A 17,764-nucleotide genomic window follows, 5' to 3' on the forward strand; every position below is an offset into this window, starting at 1 on the left:
TCGGCTTTGTGTGCCGAATCCTCTTCCCCCCTTTAATAAACCATTGTTCTCCCTTAAATCTTTTTTCTTAATGGGATAGTCATTGGTAGAAACTATTTCAGTGAAGCTTACCAGGAAGAGGAGGGGCATGAAAAGGAAGGTGGTGTTTAAAAGCTGTAATTTAATATGCTGAATTTATTTTTTTCCTTTTTAGGATAAGGAAACCTGTGTGGGTACTAACAATCAAAGCTACATCTGTGACACAGGACACTGCTGTGGACAGTCTCAGTGCTGCAACTACTACTATGAACTCTGGTGTAAGTTCTCGCCTGGGTGGCGGGGGTGTCTCTTGGTGTCCTGGGATCCCGGTTACTGCCTTCGCTCCTTGGGAAACCTGTCATTCTTTTGGGGGCAGTGTTGGCGGGCAGACTCTGTTTCTGGGTTCCAGAAGTGATTCTTCTGTTGAGGAGGGAGTGCTCTGATGCTCTTTGGACACTGCGGGCTGACGACTGGAGACTATAGTCTGAGCTTTCTTAAGAGGGCATGGTTACCAGGTCTGCTGCAGGAACTCCCACCTGGGGGGTCTTTTTATGCTTTCTCCAGTGTGTGTTGAGCAGTGACAACCACTTAGACCTTCCTGTGGGCCAGCCCAGATGCCCAGGTTTGCCATCTATGCAATGGAATGTTAAAAGTACCCAAGCTGCTGTGACAGCCAGGCTGGGCTGTATGGATGGCTGTAAATCCATTTTCTTGTAGGAACTAGAACTCCCCACAGGACATCAAGGAGCTGCCTCTGTGTCTGAGGGCCCCTCTCAAAGGGATACTCTTCCTGCTGACAGAGCTGCCCTGGAGAGACGGAGTCTGGAGGTTCAGCCCCCATGTCTCTTTCTCAGTTCTTGAGCCAAAGTGTCTAGAGGTTTTCTCCAGTGCACCTAACTTGTCGCTGCCAGCTAATTGCCCCGTGGAGCCAGTCCTTGTCTTGCCACTGGTTTGGTTGAGGCCAGGACACCTTGCACCTTCTAGAGTTGCACAAGGTTGGTGACACTGCTGTGGTCTTCAGGGAGTAACCCCGGCTTGAAGAGTTCACTCACACGCCTTGTACTCTGATCTTCCTGGAACTCAGATAAGACAGTGTGGGATGCTGGACAAAGAATGAGAGGACCCTGAGGGCAGAGAGTCCCCAGGTGACCAGCATTGCAATGGTTCTCACTGCTGTTGAGAGAGGAAATGATAGACTGTTTCCTGCGCTGATTCCAAGTCTCCCTCCCTCCCTCAATTTAGGCTTCGGGCTTGTTTGTCAAACCGTGCCCTTACTGCCACCAGCACTCCTGCCCTTTTTCCCCTTCTTTCTCATTGGCCCCATGTCAGTGACATGGTCAGAAAGCTACTAGATGGGCTATTGTCTGGAATGGAAAGGAAATTAGACTCTTGGCTTGGAAGTCTGTCCCTCTAGATGCAAATGAGTCCTGTAGCCAGTGGGAGTGGTTCTTACAAACAGGACCTCTTCTCACCCTGGTCTTTCCCTTATGAGGACTGGGGGGACTGGCTCCGGCTTGTCTGCCTTTCTGAGGAATCCAGGGTCAGTCAAGTGCACACTCCTCCCCCAAGGAGAGGACAGGGCTCAGGATGTCCCCTCAGTCCTCCATGTATATAAGCAGCTGCCAAGGAGCCCAAGAACTGTCGCTGCTATTTTAGAAGGGGCGGGGCTGAGGGACTTACTAGAGAACATGAAGTGCCAAGCAGGTGTACAGACTGTGTTTAAATGTTTTAAAATGCAGATAACCACAGGGTTCAAATTCCCCTTCCCACCCCTTCTTAAAACAAAAGTCAAAGCAGGGCTGCCAAAAAGCCACAGAGCTGCCGTTTGTATTTCAGGGGCCTGGCCCGGGCAGCGTCAGTTGTAAAAAGGGATAAAGTCGATGGCCCCATCTCAGACTGACGCAGCCTCCTGGGCTGTTGGCAGAGCAGACTCAGTAGCCACCAGAACTGGGTCACGAAAGCCAGGGCAGGGCGGTGGGGCAGTGAGAATAGGGAGACTCGGATGGCAGGGAGGCAGTGTGGGAACCAGGCACTTCACCCCCGAGGGCTTGAAGAACGCCAGAGGAAGAGCCAGAGGAAGAGCTGCACGAGTGGCTCATTCTCTCTCCAGTTACGGTCAGTCGGGGAAAGGAGGAGGCCAGAGGCCAGAGTCTGGACAGAAAAAAGACTCGCCATTGTAATGGTTGGCCCATGCTTTCCAAGTTCTGCTGGGACAGACACCGTAGAAGCAGAACTCAGAAATGGTTTCTTGGTCAGGAGATGCCCAACAGTGTCCTCCCCTCTTTGAGAATTCTTTGGTTTTCTCCCTTATTAGGGTCCTGGCCTCCACCTGATTTGAATAGGAGGGATGGCAAGGGCTGGAATGAGCCCCTTCAGTTCTCATCAAAACTGCTTTTTGTAGCTTTGAACCTTGTTCCCTCTAATAGCCTCTAAACTTTCCCTGAAATGTGAAAATAATGGAGTTTGGGTTATTCTTTTTGTCTCTTTCCTTTGGAAGGAAAAGATCTCAGCCAGGAAATCTTTGGCAGAGTTTTCATCAGACAAAGTACCTCTTTAACCATAGTTGCCTACAGCGAAGGCCTCAAGAGGAAAAAATGCCATTTCCACCAACTCTTTTACCTTTCTGCTAAGCGGAATTTTTCTGTGTGCTAAGAACTGTCACATAACACACACACACAGCCCACTTTACACAGACACACAAGTGCATACAGACCTTGAGCTTCAGCCAGCTCCCTTTCTCTCCTGTCTTTTCAGTCTGTTGTAACCTAAGCCAATAGTCATTACTGGGCCTGCATCAGATAGGAAGATAAGGTCCTGTTTTCACAGTGCAGTGGACTTGAGGACTCGGTCGTTATTATTATCATCCCATGCATTTTTATGGCACTTGTACTTTAACTCATCATTCAATCATTTATTCTTTGAGCAAACCCTATTCCTTTGGTTCTTGAACTTTGGCAAGCAACTGAATTTACTGGAGGGCTCATTAAAACACAGTTTTCCAGCCCCTACTCCCACATTTTTTTGATTTAATAGGTCTGAGGTAGACCTGAGTGTTTGTAATTCTAACAAGGTCCTTTCGAATGCTGTGGCCCCCTCTGTGTTAGAAACTGTGGGGAGACAAAATCCTTGCCATCGAGAAGAGGATCTCCTAGCAAAGAGATGAGATAAGAGACCATTAATAATGCAAAGGAGAAAGTGGAACGTATGTGCCAGAACTGCTGTGAATGTTCAAAAGGAGAGTCATCAGGCAGGCTGCATGGAAGAGGTGGCACTTGAAGCGATCCTTAAAAGGTTGATAAGATTTAAACGTGGAGACTTCCGAGGCAGAGCAACAACGTAGGCCAAGGCCCCACAGGAAAGAGCAGAGTGTGGATCGTGTAGTTGTTCACCTTTCCCCAGGAGCTGTGGGGCTTGCCTGGGGAGAAATGGGAGATAATAAAGGTGCCAGGATGCATAGAACTCTCCTAGTGCCAGACACTAATAAGGAAGGTCTTCACGCATATCCTCTGATTTGACCCCAAGAACAATCCTGCTAGGTACACATATCATCCTAGTATCTTGGGACCAGGGATGCTGAGTAACTGTTCAGTTGGTTGCAGCTGAGGAGCCGTCAGCGCGCCTCACTCCAAAGCCTTCCAGAATGCCAGCACTGGGATAGTACGGTGATGGGCCCAGTTCGGGGAGCGTCTCAGATGCGCATGTTTAATTTCCACCTGGCAATGGCCTTCACGAAATGGAAAGCAAAGAAAAAAATGAGACCTGGGGAGGCCAGGGACATGCTCAAGGCCAACGAGCTTGAGCCCTGACCTCCCAGTTCTCATCCCAGGGTTCTTTTCACTCACCCAGCTCCATTTTCCAGCAGAGGTCAGAGTTGGGAAGTTCTGCTTCTAAAGTAATTTGGAAGAACTTCACTCAGGCGTCAGTTTTCCCTGGTTTGGGCTTTAATGGGGGATGGGGTATTTCTGGATGGTGGAATTTCCCTGAGGTGACATGAAGCAGATTATTAGCAAATCCAGTTAATGTTGCCCAGCTTTTCACCTACTAATATTTTTTCTTTTTTATCTTAAGATACCCATTGTTGAGTTACTCTTGAGGAAGAATGGGCAGCAGGGAGCTGGGGCCTCTTTCTGAGCTCTGACTAGACCCCAGTTCCCTAGTGGTCCAGGCTTCTGAACAAAGGCAGGTTGATTAGTAGCAGGTGTGCTGGTTTTCTAATGAATTTAGCCAAGAATAGAAGCAAACTTTGGAGTTGTCCTTGACTCTTGCTTTTTTATCGATTAAAAGGGAAATTTAAAGGAAACCCTTCCCGTCTCTGGCCATGGCTGTAACAACAGCAGTAATAATAAGCTAGAGAACTTACTATACACGAGGCGTGGTTCTGAGTGCTCTGCATGTATTAGCTAATTTTCCTCACGACGACCGAGTAGGTAGAGAACATTATTCTCTCCATTTTACAGATGAGGGGAAGTAAAAACAAAATGACCAAGGTCACAAAGCTAGGAAATGGTTTTTTGAGCTGAGATTTGAACCAGGTCATCTGCCTCTCCCCCCCCCCCCCTCTTCTCATTTGCAGTCATGCTTATAGGAAACTTGTCCAGTATTTCAGCTAAAGTCTTAATTTCCCAAATTCAGGCCACAGTGACAGAGGCAGGAGCTCTTGCTAAGAGGTTTATGGGTCCATGGAGGTCACCCACCATCCGGTAGAAGGAACGCTAATTTACAGTATGCTTTGGCTTCCTAATGAGGAATTTCCTGCCAGTTGGGGAGTATTATTTTTCCAAGTTTATGGTGAACTTGGGGCACATGACTCAGTGCCTACGTTGGACCGAGATCTTTTTTAAAAACATGTTTTCCATTTTGCTTAGCATGACAAATGTTCCCCACCATGAGGTCACACCTTTCAAAGTTGGGGACTATAATCTCTGGATAGATGTGTTTTGTTTCTTTTTTCTCAGTATGTCTCTTTCATTAGGTTTTCCTTTTTTAAGTTTTCTTCCTTGTTTGTGAAATTTATCAAAAAGATCAAAAGTTTATACAGCTCCATAGGGACTAGTCTGGCTATATCCCCCTTTTAAAGTTGATAGGATACCACTTTGACTAGAATGGCTCCCAAGAAAATTCGATTTGTGAGGGTCAGACAAGAATGCCTTCTATCTTCCCACATTAATTTCATTCATTCAATGGGACCACCTTATTAGGGCTCTTTTTCTGGACCTGTACTAATACCCCATCATGTCACTGGACCCCATTCTGGACCTATTCTGTTCCCAAGTTAGTTTTTCTTTAATTTTAATCCATATAGATATCAAATTGTTTCTTTTCTTCCCCCAGTGTTTTTCTGCCCTGCCTAACTTTTCCTTAAAACAAGAACAACAACAACAACAACAACAACAAAAAACCCTCTTTTCCTATTTTACTTCTAGTTCAGTGGATCTTAACCTTTTTTTTTTGAGATCAAGGATTCCCTTAAGAATCTGATGAACCCGAACCCTTTAAATCCTGTCACCCAGAAAAGCCAGTAAACGCACTGCATCCATCAGGATAGGCTAGGTTATGCTGCAGTAATAAACAAGTCCAAAATCCTAGTGGGCTAGAACAACAGGTTTATTTCTCACTCACACTATATGTCTGTCGCAGGTTAGATGGGAGCTTTGTTCCCATTTCATCATCCCCTGGGGCCAGACTGGCCCTGAAGTAAGTTACTATCTGGAATGTTGCCAATTGCCATGGCAGAAGGAAGACTAATGGAGAGTTTCACATCAGCAAGAAATGTTCTGGACTGTAAGTGACACATGTCACTTCCAATCCTAATTCCTGAGTTAGAATAAGTCCCGAAGCCTCATCTAATCATAAGGGGGCTTGGAGTTTCAAGCCTACCGACATGCCCAGAAGGGGGAGAACCAGAACTACTTGGCCACGGTAAAAACCAGTGCATAAGATTTTTCCTATTAAAAGCATGGGTTAAAAAAAAAAAAAAAAAAAGGTATGTTATAAAAGCTGAGAAATATTGCCTCAGATCATATATATTGTGGCATAAAAGTTAAAAGTTGATTTACCTTTAGGTAAGAAACTACTGAAAAAATGACTCAGGAAGTAAAAAATAGAGTTGGATGCTGATTATCTAATGGGAGAATGTGCTTTCTAAATTATAAAGTAACAGAAGTATAAAGGATTGTGGGATTATGCTGGAAAAAGTAAAAGAAATATAGATATTGAAAGAGTGGTTAGCCCAGAATCTTTTTTGAGTTAGCTCTGAAATACAATTGGAGTCAGGCTCTTCAGAATGCACTGTGCATGTTTGTGCGGCTTCCCTCCAGTGCGGTCCCACCCTAGGAGGCTGGGAGCTAACTAGATTGATCGTAGGGGCTGGAGGAGGTGTTGTAGGACAGCAGCAGGTAGCTAGAGTTCCTTTCAGGCCTCCACACCGCTCCCTGAGGGCTCCTCTAACAGTGTCTGTCTAGTCTTCAGGCAGCCAGCAGCAGCAGCCTCAGAGAAATGTAAATTCAGTTAAGCAGATGTCAGTATTGAATCTGGGAAGGAACAGGAGAGAGACTTCTAACTTCAACCTGCATTTATGTTCTCTGATTAGGAATGGGGTTTTTCTGTCTGCCGATGGTAAAAAAAAAAAAGAAAGAAAGAAAGAAAGAAAGAAAAAGAAAAAAAAAAAAATACGGGAAATCCTCCGCCCTTTGTCCTGGGCCTGTCCTCCTGATGCCAGGCCTCAGCAGAATGTTCTCTTGAACACCGACACGTGCTGAGAGCAGTTAGGTGTCGCACAGCCTGCCAGGGCTTGGCAGCTGTCCTGCCATCCCATCTCACCCCGTAGGAGTGGCTTTGTGGGGAGATACAGTGAGGACAACGCTGGGGCACAGACAAAGCTCTTGCCAGAGGCCACACCCTACATGTCAGTGGGATCTTTCAGAATTCCGTGTTCTGGTACAAACAGGAAAAAAAAAAAAAATCAGGATTCTATTCATTTATAAATCTGTTTGTAGGGAGAAGGGATGCTTTTTCATTTATTTATTTATTTTTAATGATAGCTCATTCTGGCAAGAGATAACATGTGGGAACACTTAACAGATTCTAAACACATTTATAATTACAAAGCAAATGATAAAAATACACGTAGCATTTGTAATGGAAAAAAGTTGAAGTTATTCAGAAATAGAGAGCAAATAAACGATAACAATCTATTTTCATTTAATAACAACTCACCTTAAAGTGAAATTATTCCTCAGATAAAATTTTTATTGAGAAAAAGGTATTCTTTTGGCTTTTGGTGAAAATGGTGGAGTAAGTAAATGCTGTGCTTGCTTCCCTTTATAACTACATCAAAATTACAACTAAACTACAGAAGAGCCATCATTGGGAGTTGCCTGAATAGAAGTCCTACAACTGGGGACACACAGAAGAGGCCACTTCGAGATTGGTGGAGAGGGCAGAGATGCAAAGTGTGCTGGTCCCACCTGTGTGGGGTGATTGAGAATTGGGAGAAATACCTTGATTGTGAAGGTCCCCCTGGTGGAGCGAGGAGTCCTGGCCCCACACCAGGTCCCCCAGCCCAGGATTCCAGTGCCAGGAAGAGTAGGTCCCACAACTTCTGGCTATGAAAACCAGCAGAGATTGTGGCAGAGTAAGACTGAGGTCTAAGGGAGTTGCAGGCTTTTCTCTTAAGGGGCTTGTGGGCAGACTTGGTGGATGGACTTAACTTGGTCTGAGCTCCACGGCTGGGGCAGCAGCTCGAAAGGCACCAGGGATCTATAGGGAGAAACTGAGTTGTATGGCTCCGGGGCAAGGGTTGGAAGGGCAGCTTTCTCCCAGACAGAAGTTTGGCAGAGGGCATTGTTCCTTTGTTGAATCCTCCTCTGCCTGGCGTGCAGACCTGGGCAGGCACCATATCTGAGTCTCCATCACCATAGCTAAGTCTAGTTGCCCCGCCTAGGTGACTCCCTAAGACACCCCCCTCCCCTGCCCAATGTGCAGGCCTATCCAAGCCGCTTTCAGTGGATTTTCCATACAAATAGGCTGTCTAGGCTCATATTGCGGACTTTCCTAAACTCTCAAAGGTTCACAGAATCAGATGAGCAGCATCTGGCTTCAGCATGCCTCATACCTCTTGCTGAGCTGCCCCAAGCCTGGCACTAGCAGCAGCTGGCCTCAGGTTGCAGCTTGGCCTCTCAGGGCACTTTTAAGCCCAGTGTTGGTGGTGTTTCTCTGTGGATTGGTTGGTGGCTCATGCCAGGTGGCCCGGGTAAGGCATAGCTTAACTGTGCCCGCAGCAGAATCTCTCCCAGGAGGCCCTGGCCTGCACCCCTGGTGGCTGGTTCCCGTCCGAGCTGGGGTACCACATGGGGTCACATCTGAGGATGATACCCAAAGGGCAGACAGGGTAGGCACCAGAATTCTGCTAAAATGAATCCTGCTCTGCAGGGTCAACCTCTGCACAACAGCTTCTCCACTGGTCATGTCCAGTCATCACAACTAATCAGCCTCCCATGGAAAAGCAAACAGCAACCTAGGCTCAACTACATCAGGAGGACACACACAACCCATACGAGGGACATACTTGAATCACCTGGCTCAGGTGACCAGGGACAACTGTGCCACTGGGACCCACAGCACGCGTACTACATAAGGCCACTCTACTAAGACCAGGAGACATAGCAGCCCTATCCAATACATGGAAACAAACACAAGTAGGCAGCCAAAATAGGGAGACAAACATGTCCCAAATTAAAGAACAGAACAAAGCTCCAGAAAAAGAACTAAACAAAATGGAGATGCAAGGTTCAAAACACTTGTTATAAAGATGCTCAGTGACCTTAGGGGAAGAGTAGATAAACTCAGTGAAAACTTTAACAAAGAGGTAGAAAACATATAAAAGAACCAGTCAGAAATGAAGACTGCAATAACTGAAATTAAGGATATCTTAGGAGGAATTAACAGTAGATTAGATAAAGCGGAGGATCGAATCAATGATTTAGAAGATAAGGTAGCAGAAAACACCCAGTCAAAACAGCAACAAGAAAAGAGAATCCAAAGAAATGAGGCCGGTTTCAGGGGCCTCTGGGACAACATCAAGTGTACCAACATTCGCATCATAGGAGTACCAGAAGAAGAGAGACAGCAAGGAGTTGGAAACCTATTTGAAGAAATGATGACAGAAAACCTCTCTAACCTGGCAAAGAAAATAGACATACAAGCCCAGGAAGTGCAGAGTCCCAAACAAGATGAACCCAAAGAGGCCCACACCAAGACACATCATAATTAATTAAAATGCCAAAGATTAAAGACAAAGAGAATCTTATAAGCAGCAAGAGAAAAGCATTTACCTGCAAGTGAGCTCCCATAAGACTGTCAGCTGACTTTGCAAGCCAGAAGGGATTGGCATGAAATATTCAAAGTGTTGAGAAGCAAGGACCTACAACAAAGATTACTCTACCTAACAAAGCCATCATTTAGCATTGAAGGACAGATTAAGAGTTTTCCACACAGGAAAAAGCTAAAGGAGTTAATCATCAGCAAACCAATATTTTAGGAAATTTTAGAGGGACTTCTTGAAGACAGAGAAAAGAGAAGCTAAAAAAATATGAATAATAAAATGACAATAACCACATATCTAGCTTAAATATAAATGAATTAAATGCTTCAATCCAGATAGGGTGGCCAAATAGATTAGAAAACAAGACCCTTACATATGCCGCCTACAGGAGACTCACTTCAGATAGAAAGACACATTCAGACTGAAAGTAAAGGGATAAAAAAAGATGTTTCATAAAAATGGAAACAACTCCTGCCCAAATAAATAAATAAATAAATAAAAAGCTGGGGTGGCAATACTTACACTAGACAAAATAGACCTTAAAACAAAGCCTACAAGAAGACACAAAGAAGGACCCAGTAATCCCACTTCTGGGTATTTATCCAAACACACCCAAAATACTACTTCAAAGGGACATGTGAACCTATATATCCATTACAGCATTATTTACAGTAGTCAAGATATGGAGGCATCTTGGTGCCCATCAATAAATGAATGCATAAAGAAGGGGTGGTGTATTGTATACACAGTGGACTGTTACTCAGCCATAAAAAATGAAATCTTGCCATATGCAGCAACATGGATGGTCCTAGAGGGTATTGTGCTGAGTGGAATCAGACGGAGGACAAATATATATGGAAGCTAGAGAACAGGATAAATAACAGAAACAAACTCATAGCTAACAGAGCATTTTGATGGTCAGATTGTGGGTGGGGCGAGGATATTGATGAAGGGGGAGAGGGTTAAGAGGTACAAATTGGTAGTTACAAAATAGTCATGGAGATGTAGAGTATTGCATGGAGAATATAGTCAGAACTGTAATAACTATGATGTCAGATGGGTACTGGATATATTGGGGTGATCACTTTATAAGTTACATAAATGTCTAATCACTGTGTTGTATACCTGAAACTAATATAATATTGTATGTCTCCTATAATTGAAAAAATATATATAAAAAATTATTTAAAGTATTTTATTTCAAAGAAGTACATGTTCATCTTAGAAAAATTCAGAAATGTAGATAAGCAGAAAACAAGGAAACTGGTACCAGTAAAAAGTCTACTGTCCTATTATCCTGGAATAACCTCACGATTAACTTCCTGATCATCATTCTAGATGTTTATATATACTTTTTTTTTTTTAAGTAAAAAATGGAATCATATTTTATACTGTTTTGCAATCTACTTTTTTCATTTAACATCAGAAACATCTTTATATGTCAAAAATAGTATTCTGGGAATGATTTTTTAATGACTCATGTTATTTCATTGTAGGAATATATTCCCAGAGGAATTAAAAAACTCATCCAGAAATGTATTTTTAAAATAAAAGCTGCAAAAATGAAATTTATCAGATATTTTTTAAAGTTTTAATTTACTTTGTTTCCAGTTTTATAATTTGAAAGAAAATAATTGGGAAAAGGAAATTAAAATTTCTTATAATCCCACTACTTAAACATAAGTTACTATTCTTGTGGTTTTCAGTTTCTCTCCATATGTGTGTATATTTTAAAGCAAAATTGCTCATTAATTAAAAAAATATTTAGAAGGCTTTCTTGCATACATTTGAAGATTGGAGAGGGGTTCTTGGGTTTTGCCAAGATTCCCTGAGTAGTGATCCGAGATAACCAGTGGGAGGTACGAAGAAATAATGCACCAGGAAGAAAGAAGGCTGTGGGCCTTGTCCCTGCTCCTCTCCCCCTATCTGGACAGGGAGGAAGAAGGGGAAGCCACTAATGGGCCGAGTCTAATGCAACTGTAGGCCAAAAGGAGGTGGGAGTGGATTGTTTGTGACAGTGGGAGATGGAATTGTACCAGATTATGTCAGGCACAGAGGAAGTCATTTACACTCCCTAGGGAAGAGATGGACAGGAGGCAATTAGAATTTTCCACCTTTAACTTTAGAGACTCTTGTATTACGGAGGCATATATGGTAGAGAAAAGCCTCTGTTCTTTTTGGTGATATCAGGAGAACCCTAAGAATTTCTTTATCAGGCAGCCCCTTTGAGGCCCCTTGCAGTTGCTGATCTGCTGAGTTGTGGGGATTTTGAGGTGCTCTTTGCTTTTGATAAACAGCCTGGTGTCAGCAGCAGGAAGTGAGCCTGGGAAATGACTTTATGGGCTTGAGCAGGATTGGGGAAAGATGCACACCAAGAGAGGCTGGAGCCTCTTTTCAGAGATCTCTTAAGAGAGGAAGAGTACACTATCTAAAAAAGGGAGCTATATATATTGCCCTCCAAACCTAAACTACAGGAGGAGAGAGATGGTGCTGGAGAGATGCCTTGGCACTCTTTCCTTCCCCAAGGTCCCTGGAGGCATCCCAGAGTGAGTGACCTTCTTTACTGTCATTCTTACATTCCTGCCCTCTTTTACCCCATGTGTCTTTGATTCTGGCACAAACATTTATGAAAATCGAATTCAGGTTCTAAATGTGGATTCGCTGGGTGGGCCCGACAGTGTCACCTGGGTGGGCACTGCCGGGGACCTACCTCCCTGTCCTGAGAGCTGTCCCTCTGGCTGGTGTTCACTGTGTGCCGCCTCTGTGTCTCATCTTCCCACCCCAGGGTTCTGGCTGGTGTGGACCATTATCATCATCCTGAGCTGCTGCTGCGTCTGCCACCACCGCCGAGCCAAGCACCGCCTTCAGGCCCAGCAGCGGCAACATGAAATCAACCTGATCGCTTACCGGGAAGCCCACAATTACTCAGCGCTGCCATTTTATTTCAGTACGTACACCAAAAGCCACCCAACCCCACCCTCGGGAGCCCAGGACACACAGACTGTGGGCAGAAGGGGTTTGCTTCCTTGGCCAGCACAGAGCAGGATCTCGAAAGTGCGGGAACAAGGGGGTGCTCACCTTAAGCCTAGAGGAGCCAGTACCGTGGTTGCAGCTCCTCGAAGCCACTGGGCCATGCCAAATCCACACCGGCTGGGGTCTGACCAGGTCTCTTCTTTGGCAAATATTTTTTGGGCCAGGTAGTTTGATGGTGTTTGGTATCAGTGAATTAAGATTTAGAGTTCAATAGTCTGTAATCCATTTTGCTCACTGCCAAGTGATATGCTGAGCAGAGGCCGCCATGAAAGGGGCAGGTGTGAGGAGTGACACTGGGACTTCTGAGAACCAAGAAACTCAGTGACTCACTGAAGGGCACTCACCTGATTTCCCTGGGCCTCCTTAAATGTGACCTTCCCAAATGGTCAGTGGTAGCTCAGCTATGCAGCTTGTCCAGAGCCATTCTGCATTGTGTTCTACGGAGGAAAGTGGTCACACTGTGGACTTCCACATCTAAAAGGGTTAAGTGCTTAGCATAGTGCCTGGCATATAATAAGTGCTCAATAAATGCTAGTGACTTTGTATAATTAGGTCATCAGTGCCTCAAGGCATTCAGCACAGTCAAAAGATAATTCACCTGACTTGTCCTTAATAAGCCTTGGATGACAGGTCCTCGCCCTTTGCTGGTATCCCACCTGCACTTGGTCTGAGTAAGGTTGAGCTTTGGTTTGTCTTTCCAGACCACCTCTGGCCACCTAGAGGGAGGTAGAACACAGATTTCTAACCTCCCAGAAAAAGGCCCTCTTCGTAGTATACATCTGGAAGAGTCGGGGTAAGAAAAAAGTGGTCAGAAGGTCTTGAGGTAGAGTCCCTGACCCTGAGGCCCATGGGATGTAGGCAGAGGACACAGTCTGACCATGAAACGTGAGATGTGTGTGCGTGTGGAAACAGGCCCATTCCAGGCTGAAATGATCTCTTAATCATCCACATGTGCCTAACCCTCTGCTTTCACTCCAGACCAGACAAGCCGAAATCTTTGCCTGTGAAGCAGCTTTAGGGGCTCTCAGGTTTCAAGAAACTAGATTAGGTTACTCCCACAGCCCTGAGCCCTGCCTTTAACCAAGGGCTGTAGCTGTCCACTCGGTATGCTGGGGGTGGAAGAGACATGTGGAGTGAGCTTTACAGGCTGTCCTAGAACAATTGCCAGTGCAGTAATTTCTCCTCCCTACCTCCCCATTTTAGGGTTTTTGCCAAATTATTTACTACCTCCTTATGAGGAAGTGGTGAACCGACCTCCAACTCCTCCCCCACCATACAGTGCCTTCCAGCTCCAGCAGCAGCAGCAGCTGCCTGCGCAGTGTGGCCCTGCGGGCAGCAGCCCCCCGGGCGCCGATCCCACCCGGGGCCCCCAGGGGGCGCAGAGCAGCCCCTTGTCTGGGCCCAGCAGAAGCAGCACGAGACCCCCAAGCATCATCGCTGACCCTGAGCCCTCCGACATGCCAGCCAACCCAGCAGCCACCAAAGCCTCTGGAATGGAGCCCAGCGGCTCTGTGGCCGGCCTTGGGGAGCTGGCCCCTGGGGCCTTCCTGGACAAGGATTCCGACTGTAAGGAGGAGCTGCTGAAAGATGACAGCTGCGAGCAGGGCGGCGCCCTCCCCGACAGCAAGGACAAGACGCCGGGCAGGCATCGCCGCTTCACGGGCGACTCGGGCATCGAGGTGTGTGTGTGCAATCGGGGCCACCACGACGACCTCAAAGAGTTCAGTGCTCTCATCGACGACGCTCTGGATGGGCCCCTGGACTTCTGTGACAGCTGCCACGTGCGGCCCCCTGGCGACGAGGAGGAAGGGCTCTGCCAGCCCTCTGAGGAGCAGTCCCGAGAGCCCGGCCACCCCCACCTGCCGCGGCCACCCGCGTGCCTGCTGCTGAACACTATCAATGAGCAGGACTCCCCAAACTCTCAGAGCAGCAGCTCCCCCAGCTAGAGCAGGCTCTGCCTGTACCCGAGAATTTGGCAAAGCAACCAGGGTAGGGGAGAACCACGAGAGAAGCATTAAGTGACTTTCAGAGAAAGTGGTACCGCCACTTGGTTCTTTTCTTTTTCTTTTTTTTTTTCTTTTTCTTCCCCCCTCCGCTCCTACATTTTTGTACATCTCCAGGTGCAGTTCGCCTCTCCTCCCACAGAAGCACAGTGTTGCAGAAGCCCAAGAAGTTGGTTCTGTGTCTCATTTCCACCCCCATCCCCCCTTTTCCCCTTTTCAAGTCATATTTCACTACCTGTTTGGGTTGGAGAGATATGTATTTTAGAAGCCCCCAAGGAAGGGGCTGAGACTGTGCCCTGAGGTGACTCTTGGTGATGGAGTAGAATTTTGCTCTGGTGTTAGTGTAAGAAAACCTTCCTGTGTCTCAGCCCGGAGAGACAACAGGTCTCCGTCCTGGGTGAAGAAAGAAGTCTGCAGAGACCCTGGGGTCATCACCCGTCACTGCCATTGTCTGCAGAGCCGGAATTGGGCTCATCTCGTGGGAGGATGAGTGCTGATGGGCACTTGTGTGTAGGAGGTTGGTAGGGGGCTTATTGGGCTCTCAGATCCAGGCGATAAGATTGATGCATCACTGTTGTGCATCCTTAAGGGGCACTGGCCGGCTGCAGCTGGTTCAGGTGTAGAAGATTATACTGCCTTCTCTTTTTGGTTTTTCTTTTAAGAAAACAGAAACAAAAGCGAGCTGAAAACAAGAACTTTACCAGTGGGCAGGCAAGAATTCTGTTCTGGAAAAGGGAAATTTGTGGCCCTTTCCCAGGTTGGCCATCAAAGATCCTGGCTGCGATTGAGCCGGAAGGAGTTGTTTTGTGTACCAGCTTGGGTGGGGCTATCCCTGGAACTTCTGTGGGTGCACAGGAGGCCCTACGCCGTGCTGGTGGATAGAGGCGCAGCTTTCTGCATCCCTGCCCTCCGGCAGAGTCTGTGGGCCTTCCTGTCTCACTGTTCTCTGTGAACAAATGAGGCTGTGGGTCTTGGGGCAGGGCAGCCCCTTAGCCTGGCTCTCACAGTATTTTTTCTTGATTTCGAATAAGTTTTTTTTTTTTTTTTTTAACTGACCACTTGGAGACAATGCCTTGGTTATCTGTGGTTTCATGCCCTTTCCCTGCTCCGCTCGCCTCCCCCCCCCCGCCCCCCGCCCCATGAATGGGCTGACTAATTGTTGTAGCCTAGGTGAAGAGTCTGAGTGGCCCAGGTAGGGGAGTGAGGGCAGCCATCCAGAAGGACCACAGGATCTTCAGGAGTGTAGTTTGGCTTCCTATAGCCAGTTGAGCTTTGATAGGGATAATCTGAATGGAGAAAGCAAATAGCCGAAACTAACATTCCCTGCCCGGCCCTCTTCATACGAAGAGTTTGGTTCTTTCCCCACTCTTGAATGATGATATTCATACTAGGCATTGACGTTATGGTAAGAAAGGAAAAAAAAATGTATATGTATACAAAAATAGACAAACCCAAGGCTGTGAGGTGAACAAGTGTCTGCATTTGGAGTTCACAAAACCAAAATCCATGTTGAACAAAGTGAAGTCCGTATACAATGATGTTTTGGATAACCTGTGTGTGTCTGTCTGTTGTGTGTGAGCCCCCAGCCCTATTTTCCTGTGAACAAACTTTGAATGGCAGCCATTCTGCTCACATTAACTACATGTTTAGAGCAAGTATGGCCCTCTCAAGGTAATTTATTTTACGCATTTACTGTTTACTGAACAAATGTCTGACTGTGTACTTGGGTGTATTCAGCAGCATTGTCGACAGCAGCCCCCAGTGTTTGCCAGAGATACTGTGCTCGAAGTAGAGGTTCTACTCTACCCGTCACTGCAATTTGCACATTACTCCGTGGACACTCGGAGGCCTGTGTTCTGTTCCCTGTAAATGGAAACATGCTCTGAACCTGTCTGCCTCCTTTGGCTACTCCTGGTCCCCGGTATCAGCTCCCAGGGGATGTCTGCAACCACTCGGGACAGAAGGTGAAGATGGAACTTCAGACAGAAGCCTAATTGGATCTTCAGCAACAAGCTTGTACGAGCTGTGGCCCTGACGTTGACTCTGCCCGGAGTCATTAGGAGGCTTTGGCAGACACCACAGGGCTCACCTCCCTCTGCTGAGGTCCAGTGATGCAAGCAAGCCGGTGTGGCGAGAGTGGGCGAGAGTGCGTCAGCAGCCCTCGGATGCCTTTCCCTCCACTGTTTTTTGTTTGTTTGTTTGTTTTTTAAAAAAGCCCCAGACAACTCACTGAAGTGTCTCCAAGAAGATCAAGTTTTACCAAAATGAATCCTTTAGTTAACTGATCAAATGGATGAATTCTGGCCCTCTCAGGTTTCCTTCCCCAGTAAGAGCGGGGAACTGGTCTTGTTAACCGTGGGGTTCACTGCAGTGTCCTACCCTAACGGCACAAGAAGAATGAAGTGGAACCTGTGGAGCTGGGCTCGATTCCTGAGGCCGCAGTCTGGCCCCTGCTACATACAGGAGGCTACTCTGCCTAGAGAGATGGAAATGGGGAGTTGAAGGACCGGTTAGGGGGCTAGGGAGATCTGAGTGAGTCTGGGTTTCCAGGTGAATGAGAAGGAAGGGGGGTTGGTGGAGGGTTTGGTGCTACAGTCAGAAGATTTGCAAATGCTAACATTCCTATGTGAGGCACATCACCATTTGTCAGTTATTGTGAATATGTGTATTTTAAGCAATAAGATTCAGCTGGTCAGACTTTTCTGGGCAGTCTCGGTGACGCATTTCCTGTGCTGTGATTGTTCTTGAAGACAGAGTGGCTCTAACCACTGTAAGAAGCCCAAATAAAATCGATCCCAAAAGCTCTACTGCGCTTTTTTATCTTGAAGCATTTTTTTCCTTTTTCCTCTACCTCAGACTTCAGGGAGTCCCACCTCAAGATTCCTAACCGCAAGCACTTTTCCCTTCACCACACAGAGGCTGAGATAAGTCGCACAGCAGCTGAGAACAGGCAGGCTCCTGCACCAAGCAGGGTCAAGGGCAAGCCGGGTAATGCTGCTCAGGCCACAGTTTGTGCTGAGGAATGTCCCCCAAACTCTCTGACATTCGAATATGTCTGACATTTGAATACTCTGTGAAGTCCCACAGACATATTAAAATCAGACACACACACACCCCCACCCCAAAGCAGAAGCAAGTTTTATCTGATACCTCGAAGCTAAAACAAATTCAAGAGGAAGCAAGCACTCTATGAAATCTCCCGTAATGATATGATAGAAATGTGGATGGGTGCTTGGTCTTGGAATTTATAGGCAAGAAAAGTATTAGTGAAAAAGTACTGGGTGCCCAGCACTGTGCTGGAGGCTAAGGAGGACATGAAAACATATAAGACGACCCCTGTCCTCTAGAAGCTAAACTATAGTTAGGAAAACAAAACATACCCATGTGA

General features: G+C 46.4%; 1 protein-coding gene across 4 annotated transcripts in view; it reads left to right on the forward strand.

The window, feature by feature from the left end:
* Positions 1–17,183, forward strand: part of WBP1L (WW domain binding protein 1 like) — a 57,440-nt gene extending 40,257 nt beyond the window's left edge. For all 4 annotated transcript variants that reach the window (XM_016154505.2, XM_036222184.1, XM_036222182.1 and 1 more), the window contains 3 exons: positions 194–296; positions 12,126–12,287; positions 13,577–17,183. In XM_016154505.2, the coding sequence (XP_016009991.2) occupies positions 194–296; positions 12,126–12,287; positions 13,577–14,319 (1,008 nt within the window). In that variant the 3' untranslated portion in view covers positions 14,320–17,183. The remainder of the gene's footprint in view (positions 1–193; positions 297–12,125; positions 12,288–13,576) is intronic.
* Positions 17,184–17,764: the final 581 nt, after the last annotated feature.

The sequence above is a fragment of the Rousettus aegyptiacus genome, unplaced genomic scaffold, assembly GCF_014176215.1.
Source record: "Rousettus aegyptiacus isolate mRouAeg1 unplaced genomic scaffold, mRouAeg1.p scaffold_m13_p_6, whole genome shotgun sequence".
Lineage (NCBI taxonomy): Eukaryota > Metazoa > Chordata > Mammalia > Chiroptera > Pteropodidae > Rousettus > Rousettus aegyptiacus.